The sequence below is a fragment of the Guillardia theta genome (genome assembly GCF_000315625.1).
Source record: "Guillardia theta CCMP2712 unplaced genomic scaffold GUITHscaffold_170, whole genome shotgun sequence".
Taxonomy (NCBI): Eukaryota; class Cryptophyceae; order Pyrenomonadales; family Geminigeraceae; genus Guillardia; species Guillardia theta.
In genome coordinates this window covers 40,821-50,290 of record NW_005434506.1, presented here as the reverse complement: position 1 = coordinate 50,290, position 9,470 = coordinate 40,821, and the positions used below count along the sequence as shown (strand labels likewise).

Below are 9,470 nucleotides of genomic sequence, written 5' to 3'. Positions count from 1 at the left end.
CCGTCAGCGCGTCAGTGGGATAGGATCAGGAACTTGATGGAAAAATAACATAAGGCCATGATGACAAGGTGACCACGCGAAGATTTCTAGGAGCCCGGGGGGCGAGGGAAATGGCGGTGGTGATAAATGAGGAGGAAGAGAAGAGGAGGGGAGGAGGAGAGGAGGAGAGGAGGAGAGGAGGAGAGGAGGAGAGGAGGAGAGGAGGAGAGGAGGAGAGGAGGAGGATAGATGATGGGTAGGGGAGCTGAGAAGGAGGGCAGCAAAGAACAAGCACAGCTCGTGTTTACCTTGACTTTCTTGTAAAGCAATGCCGTCCAGTCTTCAACTTTCTTCATTTTGTCCAGATCAACTTCATTCTTCGACAGATCTGCCAATGAAGATGATGTCATAAATGATGTTGATGATGATCGAAATAGTGATGGTGCTTGCAAAATCAACAGCAGAACAAAAGTGTGAGTAGCAGCAGGAACAGGAGAAATGCAAGTAGCGTGCAGTGGCATAGGAAGGAGCAGCGAAGGGAGCACCAAGTCATGGCTGAGAGAATGAAGAAAGGTGAGAGCAGAAGTGGAGGGAGCAGGAGGAAGAAAGGGAGGAGGAGGAGGAGGAGGAGGATGGTTGAAGGAGGAAACAGTGGTGATGGCGCTAGCAGTGGTGGAGGGAGAGAAGGAGGACGAGGAGCAGGAGGGAGCGGGAGGTTCTTCAGCGCTTCAACCTGCTGTCCTCATCTCAATCTCGTCGATCTTCTCGAAGTATCTCCTTGACTGCCAGACTCCGAGCCCCATCGTCACTGCAAGATCTCAGCCCCCCCCCAACAGCTCCTTCCCCCTTCACCGGCGATGGGGACCGAGAAAGCTGCTCGTCCTATCCACTTGGATCGCTCTGAGGGTAAAAATACTTAAATGCTCCCTACCCGCTCCCTTCTGTTCCCAACGACATCGCTGCATCTGTCTTTCCCCCCCTTCCTCCTTGTCCTCGTCCTCGTCCTCGTCCTCGTCCTCGTCCTCGTCCTCGTCCTCGTCCTCGTCCTCCCTGCCCCCTGCCCCCTGCCCCCTGCCCCCTGCCCCCTGCCCCCTGCCCCCTGCCCCTGCCCCCTGCCCCTGCCCCTCGCCCCTCGCCCCCTCGCCCCCTGCCCCCTGCCCCCTGCCCCCATGCTCCTTGTTCCCTGCTCCCTGCTCCTTGTTCCCTGCTCCCTGCTCCACCCCAATCCTCCGCATTTGCTTCTGCTACTCTCACCTTTGTTGCTTTCCTCTTCTTTGCCGTCACTGCAGAGCGAGTGTAAGAAGGATAGTGAGCAACGGGATCTCCAAGCTCTCGACCTTGAGGAGGAGAAGCTCCGACGCCTCGAGCTCTGCGAGCATCCCAGCAAGCACCTCAGACCTGATCTGTCGTCATACTTGCATGTAGGCGAGGGCAGGGGAAGGTTTAACCATTCCGGCTCGATTGCTCTGGAACAGACGCGCCACGATACGATGCGAAATGCTGGGAAATCCATGCTCTGGTGTTGAAGGGGATGCGTGCAATCATCCTGATAGGAAGGAATCAAATTCAAGGACGATGTTGCTTGCTCATAGTTTCCTCTGCACTCCAGGTCCCGTCTTGTTCGTGAAAGCAACATTTCACACTGATATCATACCTACCTCCCCTGATCATCAACTCCTCCCCTTTCCTTCTTCTTAGGCATCATCAATGCTCATGTCGATGCCTCTCCTCTTCTCCTCTTCCTCTCCTCCTCCTCCCTCCCCGCCCTCTCCTCCTCCTCCCTCCCTGCCCTCTCCCCCCTCTTTGCATCTCCATCATCAATTTCTGCTGACACTGGATTATGAGCCCCCCTCAGGAGTGATATAGGATGATTGAAAAGGCAGCTCGACCTTTATGTATCATGACGGAACTTAGTCAGTTGAGTCACTAAGAATCCGGGGTCGCTATCGTGATCGGACCGCGCCGCCGGCCCGGTCGACGGTCAGCAGTCCGACTCCTTCAGGAACCACTCAGACTTGCTTGTCACAGAGTCATTTGATCATGACTAGTGATAGTGCTGTGGATCATACCGCCGGTACCGTCGGTCACCGGGTAGTGAGTGACGGTTGTTTCAAGCAATCGAGCAGCTCACTGCTAAAATGCACTGTATTTCTTCAGAACCTCAGTCAGACATCGTTGTGAAGACATGTGTCCTTGAGCTCACTGGTGACTGAACAGCTTTTGAACAATCCAGTCACAATCTGATGCCATGATGATTCCCTATCGTCTCGTGTGTCGCACCAGCAGCATGCAGTTGTGATACAAGCTTGTTTGTCTTGTTGCAAGCATCGAAGCTTTACACTTGTGTGACATCCTCTTCCTCTCCTCCTCCTCTCTGCACGAGCTCGAGCGTTTCTTCGCTCTCCTTCCTCTCTTGTCCTCACCAAACGGAGGGTCCAACAACTCAGGGGGAGTGGAGGCAGGATGCAAACTGCTCCGTCCCCATCGCAAGCTTGGATGCGACCAGTGTAGAGCAGAGCAATCTCCTGCTGTGTTTGGCAAGAGACTGAAGGCACAAACAATCACGCTAGCCCGAGTAACAAATGAGTGACCTTCAACCCGAATGCATCGATGTGATGAACGGAGCTCAGATATCGCAGGTCTAACATGGACCTTACGTTTTCAAAGGCAGTATGCCATTTGCTTTGTGACAAAGTCGTCCATTTTCCAACCTCGTCTTGATGCCAACCAACGCCTCCAACCTATCGGCATCCTGTCCACGGGAAAGAAGAGCAAGACAACGTCATGATCGTTTACCAATGAGTCTATTGATGCAGTAGCGACCAGTACTCACATGAAAGATGTTGATCCCAACTTTGACGATGCTGGCATCGTCCAGCAACTTTCGAAGCCTGGGGAGTTGAGGCGACCTGCAGCTTTTCATCGCTCTTCCCAGCTGAATGACGAGGGCGACATCTTCACAAGAGAGCTTGGACGTGTGTGAGAGAACAACAGCACAGTGCAGTACGAAGAGGATCAATACCTGTAAGACCGACACACCAACCATGTTTACCCGAACACTATTCCGCGTCAAGTCCAACAACAGTATGAAATCTGGACAGCAAGAGGGAGACGTCTTGTTCGATCTCCTCGCATGTCTTGCTCACTCTCACCATCACCTTGCATGAAGTAGTTTATTCAACTTTTTTGAAGACCAGAGCGCAACAAGGCAGATGGTGATTGGGGATTTGATTTGTAGAAGCGAGAAAAGCAAAAACTCAGCGTCATGATGGAAGTGTTATAACGAAATCAACTTGCACAAGGAGCCGCAAGCTATCGATCAAAACAGACAACAGAATGAAAGTTCAATTTGGCGTTAGTGCGGAGGTATTGGTTGCCTTACCTTCTTGGATCCCAGAAGATGGAGGTATTGACCTCTGTGTCTTTCACTGTGCGTAACGTCTTTGCTGTACGAACACCCTCGAACCATCATTGCAAGTAGCCAGCACTACGCCATAGCCGCTGCTGTACTACAAGCCCAAACCCGCCCTCCTCAAGAACTCTCCGCGTATCTCTCGGCCTTATGCCTCATTTCGCTTCCTCATTTGCACGTCAATCTTCCTTGGCTCTACTCTACCTCTTGTGTTCTGTCTGAACAGATCTTTTTACTCAAAGTTAAGGTAAAAATGGTGGACCTCTGAGCTAAACCAATAACTAAACAATAGCACCCGGGATGGGGGGGGGGGGGGGAGGGTACTTCTCAGCACAGTTTCTGCAGAATCTCGGGGTGGGGTGTACAGGTGCCCCGCCTTCTCTTCACCATACAAAGTACTGGCATCTCAGTTTGAGTTATTTTTACAATCCGATTAATAAAACTCCTACCCATCTGAGCGGTGGGGTAGTGCAGAGGAATCAATGAAAGTTCACCTACAAGGGTGGGGTCATCAATTGAGCAAGTTGGGGTGATCAAACTTCAGGGGTACACTGGGGGGTACTGGGGGTATTTCAGTATCAATCCTCGAAACTGATGGATAATCGACCAGATCGGGCATGCGCGACAGCGGTCGAGATGCGGAGAAGGAAGAGAAGGAAGAAACCCCTGAAATGATTGGGAGTGAAGGGGCAGGAGATGCTGGACACGAAGAGAGGTACAAGAACAACAAGGGACAAGAAGGACAAGATGAAATACGAGAGGTGAAGAAGAAGCAGATGCGAAAACAAAGCAAAGATTTAACCAAGAATTGTGAGCTGTGTTCATTGCTCTGTTGTTACTGCTGCTTCTACTGCCTGAGCAAGAAAAACAACCGTACCGAGACAAAAACGGAGAGGCAGTGCAATTGCAAACATGAAAGTCGGCCTCATCTGAGTGTCATAGATCAGTGTATCCACCTCTTGAAAGTCAAAGGAAGTGAATACCTCCAAGAATTTCTTGGACATCGATATGACACGGAAGACTTGAAAAAGGATTTCATAAAATTCCATAAAATCAATAGGCAAGCCTGCCAGAACGGCCGCGGTGTACTTCTCCAGGGCAGCAAGGAACAGTTGCTTTCGGGAGTTGCAACAGAACTTGGAGAACGAATTAAGGAGAGAGACGAAGAAGAATGGCCTTGCTGGGTGACCATCCTCCTTTCAGACTCTGTACGGAAAATCCGCGTTAGGCGACACCTCACCAAGAAGCAAAGGAAGTATATCTGGGAAAACGCTAATGGTACTTGTTATCTGTGCAACTGCCATATTGATCCCGAACTTCGATGGCATGCGGATCATGTACTGGCTTTCTGCCAAGACCCAGAGAAGAACGACATCATTGGCAACATGTTGCCTACTCATGAAGAATGTAATCTCTCCAAGGCAGCTCATTCCCTCACGTGGTGTGCGAGGCATGATCTATTTTCTATGTCTACCCAGGTAATTCAAGACGTGGGGTCCAACCTTGCGACGTTCACCAGAGATGCTCTGGAGCGCGCGCTCATGTTGAAGCATACGTTGAAGAACAGTTCGACGAAGATGATGAAACAGAAGCTGATCGATGAGAAGGAGTGTGAAGCTGATATCCACCACATCTGCGATGAGCAGCTGCAAATTCTTGAAGTGGAATGCGAGGAAGTTGAGAAGATCAAGATTTTCAATGACGACTGTGTGGTGCAAAAGCCCTTTGACTCACTTGCTTCCGGAGGGTCGGCCCGGGTCTTCAAAGCAAAGTTGCTTGTTGACGGTAAGGCCCCGGGGACGTACGCGTTGAAGCGGTCGGCCGATACGATCCTGGCCAACAAGCTCAGGCATGAAGGACACCTGCTCCACAAGTGCCAGCACGAAAACGTGGTGATTCTCTTCGGAGTACTGGAGGTGACAGGTTATGTCCGTGATGAGTTCCTCATCCTCGAGCATTTCGATTTCACGTTGGCGCACCAGGGAAGCGGCATGGGTCCCAGCGGTCAAGACATCTTCTGGAAGGACCCGATCAGGTCTGTCGGAGCTCTTGCCCGGGCCATCCGTCATGTTCACGGGATGGGCGTGATCCACCGAGACGTCAAACCCGCCAATGTGCTGGTGAAGAAGAACGGGGTTGTCAAACTCTCGGACTTCGGCGAGGCCCGATTGCTGTCCAGCGACCAACAGGCAATGACATTGGTAGGGACAAACGGTTTCATCGCGCCAGAGATTTGCAAGGGGCTACCTTACGGCTCTGCCTGCGATGTATACAGCTTCGGCTGCACTTTGCTTGATTCGCGGTCCGGTCTCCATTATCTGATCGAGTATCAAGAAGATGCCAAGTTCTTCAAGCGACTTGCACAAGATTGCATATTCGACAACCCCGGAGATCGATTGACCATGCAAGACGCCGTAGCAAGAATTGAAGAGTATGCGGCGACCTGGGACTCCGCGGCCGGTTGAAGGCTCAATGCGGCACCGTGACTGACTCAGTCGGCGACGGTCACTGACTGACGGTCATGCCGCTCAGCCTGACTAGGTCTACTGTATTTTGCCCCCCATCACACCGCTGGACCGGCGGGCCCGTGAGCCGCTGATTGTACGTGGGATCAACCGTGACCAACCTCAGCAGCCGACTGAATTTTCTAAACTTTTTGAACTTAAAAATCCAAAAACCGTTCAGCGCCACGGGGCTGCACTGACGTCAGTACAGTGCGACTGCTTCACTGACTCTGTTGTGAGGGCTGAGCAACACTGTGACTGTGACTGAGGCGGAGCCTGGCAGGGGCGAAGTCTCAGCCTCAGTCACGCCGCAGGGATCATCCGATGATCATCGATGGGATCATCATCCCGACGGTCACCAGCGCCACCGGCATCACCGGCATCACCGGCATCACCGGCATCACGAGCATCACCGGCATCACCGGCATCACCGGCATCACCGGCATCACCGGCATCACCGGCATCACCGGCATCACCGGCATCACCGGCATCACCGGCATCACCGGCATCACCGGCATCACCGGCATCACCGGCTCCGCAGGCTGGCAGACTGCCGAAGTCCGATGACGGTCCGATATCACGTGCTGACGCTGCGCGCCGTGGCAGACACTGGCCACCGTGGCAGAGGCTCGGAACCGGAAGAACTGGAACTCGGCGGGCCCGGCGCCGGCTCACTGCCGCAGCCCAGCGGCCTCAAGTTCTCAGCTCTGCTGGGCTCTGAGCTCTGCAGGGGGCCAGCATTGCCAGCTCAATGAAGTCGTAGGCCTGCCGGAAGCCCAGGGACTCGTAGAAGCGAATGAGTTTGCCGCTACCTGGCAGACTGACCGTCACGGCGAGCCTGCGGAGCATCGGAGGCTCCGAGGGAGATGCCAGGGAAGAGAGAAGGGGAGTAGAGAGGACTGAGAGACGACGAGAAAAGAGGAAGGGAGGGAAGAGAGCTGGAGGGCGGAAGTTGGGGGGGAGGGGCTGGAGGAGGAGGAGGAGGAGGAGGGAGGTATTCGCACCGGTGTCGCGCTGCTGAAGGAGAATGAAGTCGAAACCGAGGAGCTGATAGAACCGCATCGTTGTCTTCATGAGCTCCACGCCAAGACCCTTCCCTCTGAAAGGTGAAGAGTGAGGAAGAGGGAGGGAGGGTAAAAGGAGAGGAAGTAAAGGCAAGGAGGGAGGGAGAGGAAGGAGGGAGGAAGGGCGGGCGAGAGAAAGCTACCGGAACTCATCGTCTAGGACGATTGAAACTAGACCGATCATCCTTACGCTCGAGGTGTCTGCGGTAGCACAGTAAGTCATCCCTCCTCCTCCTCTTTCACTCCCTGCTCACCCTTCTTGTCGACCTGCCCCGGGAATAGCCGTCGAATCGTCTCCCCCAGCTCCTCGTCGCTCATTCCCGCGTCCTTTGCGAGCACATGCCCGATGGTTCGCTCGCCCTCCAAGAGCAGGCAGGAGAGGTCTCCCTCCGCCGAATCCGAGAAGCATCGGACGGTCCTCCCCTCTCCCAGCGTCTCCTCGTAGCTCGCCCCATTCTCCCCCTTCTCCAGACTACCAGCAGCAGCCGGTCGCCCCCACACCTTCCTCGCGATGCTCTCAGCGGCTTGTCGGTACTTGGGATTTTCAGCTCCTCGCACAGCACGCGGCGCCTCCTCCCCCCCTGCTGCCACATCGGCCGGCTGAGCGAGAGGAGGAGCAGCGGACCGGCGAGGGTCGTAGATCCGGTTCAGAACCTCTTCGTCACTGACGATGCTCGAGCTCAAGTACCAGCGCGGGTCTCCCCACCTCCACTCCTTGAGCAGCGGCGTCAACTTTTCTGACTCTACCAGGCAGAACCCCACGAGGATGTACCGACTGCCGGAGGAGATCGGATAGCCGCCATGGCGAATCTTTCCGCTGTGCAGCACGGCGACTCCCTGCTCATGGCGGAACACCAGCCCGTCTTCCTCGAAGAACGTCCCTCCTCCTTGGAAGTCAGACGCCTCGTTCAGGAGGAGAGAGAAAGTCATCAGAGCCCCGTCCCTGTGGACCGACAGCTGGTTCTGTCCTGCTCCTGTGTACCGCACAAGGAAGACGTCGACGGGGGTAACCTCTCCTGCTCTGAACCCGAACCTCTCCCCGATGCTCTCCGCGATCCTGGGCCCGATGCTCTGCCTCCACAGCTCCGATCCTCGGGGGAGGCGGTCGATCGGGATGTCAGTGGTAGCATGCGTCTTGTGCCTCGACGTAGTCCACCCGTGCTGCCTCCCATGTTCCTCCGCGTCCTCGATCAGAAGCTGGCACTCCTGCTGGGAGAGGAGGGGAAGGATGCCGATCCCAAGTAGAGGGTTCAGCTGCGAGCTGACTCTCTCGGGGTAGAACCGCATAGCGTCAATCGCGTCAAGACGACCCAGGAAGGCGACGAGACGACGAGAGAGAAACCAGGGGAGCCTGGGGAAGACTGTTGAACAAACGTCAGAAACATCCATCTCCCCCGCTGCACCTGCTTCCCCCCTCTCCCTCCCCCTCGCCCACAGCCCCGCCCCCCCCCGCCGCTTAACGCACACTCAGCCCCTCTTACCCCGTGCATTCTTTCCGTCTCTCTCTACCCCTCCCTCCTTCGCTCATCTTCTATGTTTCCTCCTCCCAAACTTGTTTCTCGCCCTTCGTCATACCTTGGCCAGCGAGAGGAGAAGAGGCAGCAGTCAAGAGCAGGCGGCTCCATACCTTAGACTTCTCGATCCACCCAGGCACCTTACTCGTCTCCCTCTCATTCTCGTCGTAGCTCACTTGGCAGATCTTGTAGCTGCAGGGACTGATTTACCCCATGTGATTGTCAACAGGCTGAACGTACCAGTCGACGGGCTGCTCTCGCTCCCAACCTTGTGCTGCTCGCTGGCAGAACCCGTACACCTACAGCAGCATCATCCTACTCGAGGCGAGAGGGAGCAGCAGCAGCGTCTCACCCTCTTGGCCTCTGAAAACGCCTCCTCATCCCCGAAGCAGGTGAAAGAGATACTTTCCAAGTCTGCTCCCATAACCTTCTCTATAAGCCTCCTAAAACTCCGGTCCTTCACACAGCCCAGTTCCGCGCATACAATCAGCTGCCCCTTCTGAAACTGCAGGGTCCTTGACTTGTCTATCCTGCACATCTGTCAGACCTCAACAAGGATCAGAGCGCTCGTACATGTAGTTGACGGGCATGCCCCCTTCAACCCAGAAGATGGTGACTGTCTTTGACCTATCACCGAGTATCCTACACTGGTTCATCTCTTGTAGATATCTTTCAGCCTGGTTCTCGACCGAAGACATCGACCATGGGCAAAATCTGAGCCTCGCAGGCCGGCCTGCTTTCCCGGCAATCGGCTCCTTGCTATGCTTCAGCATGCTCAGCAGCTTCGAGGCTGCCGGGGAGCATCGCATGCCAGGGTTTGTTCCCTTGATCGAGAAGGACAGTGTCGGTTGGAGGAGAAAGGACGCTGCAGGCAGCAGCAGCAGCAGCAGCCGATGCCGCGCCATGCTATCTCGCATATCGCTGTTTCCCTGGCCTCCCCCGATGCCTTCCACAAGTTTACTCAACATCGAGTGGGGTGTTTTTCTGGGGAAATTAG

At 54.7% G+C, this 9,470-nt stretch overlaps 3 protein-coding genes across 3 annotated transcripts in view; 1 reads left to right on the top strand and 2 right to left on the bottom strand.

Annotated features, from left to right (window-relative positions):
• The window catches only part of GUITHDRAFT_120094 (hypothetical protein), a gene marked incomplete at both ends in the record, with an annotated part of 2,938 nt that extends 1,508 nt beyond the window's left edge, over positions 1–1,430 (bottom strand). The window contains 6 exons of the mRNA XM_005820628.1: positions 288–367; positions 713–787; positions 832–879; positions 1,234–1,262; positions 1,317–1,348; positions 1,395–1,430. Coding sequence (XP_005820685.1) covers positions 288–367; positions 713–787; positions 832–879; positions 1,234–1,262; positions 1,317–1,348; positions 1,395–1,430 — 300 coding nt within the window. The remainder of the gene's footprint in view (positions 1–287; positions 368–712; positions 788–831; positions 880–1,233; positions 1,263–1,316; positions 1,349–1,394) is intronic.
• Positions 1,431–5,439: 4,009 nt separating this feature from the next.
• On the top strand, positions 5,440–5,700 carry GUITHDRAFT_60861 (hypothetical protein; the record flags this gene model as incomplete). The annotated part of the gene is made up of 1 exon (XM_005820627.1): positions 5,440–5,700. A coding segment is annotated over one exon (261 nt), but the record flags the coding sequence as incomplete, so codon positions are not given.
• Positions 5,701–6,212: 512 nt separating this feature from the next.
• On the bottom strand, positions 6,213–9,378 carry GUITHDRAFT_147722 (hypothetical protein; the record flags this gene model as incomplete). The annotated part of the gene is made up of 10 exons (XM_005820626.1): positions 6,213–6,445; positions 6,571–6,619; positions 6,721–6,794; positions 6,900–6,994; positions 7,103–7,160; positions 7,214–8,320; positions 8,535–8,665; positions 8,714–8,772; positions 8,826–9,003; positions 9,047–9,378. 10 exons carry the CDS (start codon positions 9,376–9,378, stop codon positions 6,213–6,215), a joined length of 2,316 nt encoding a protein of 771 aa, XP_005820683.1.
• Positions 9,379–9,470: the final 92 nt, after the last annotated feature.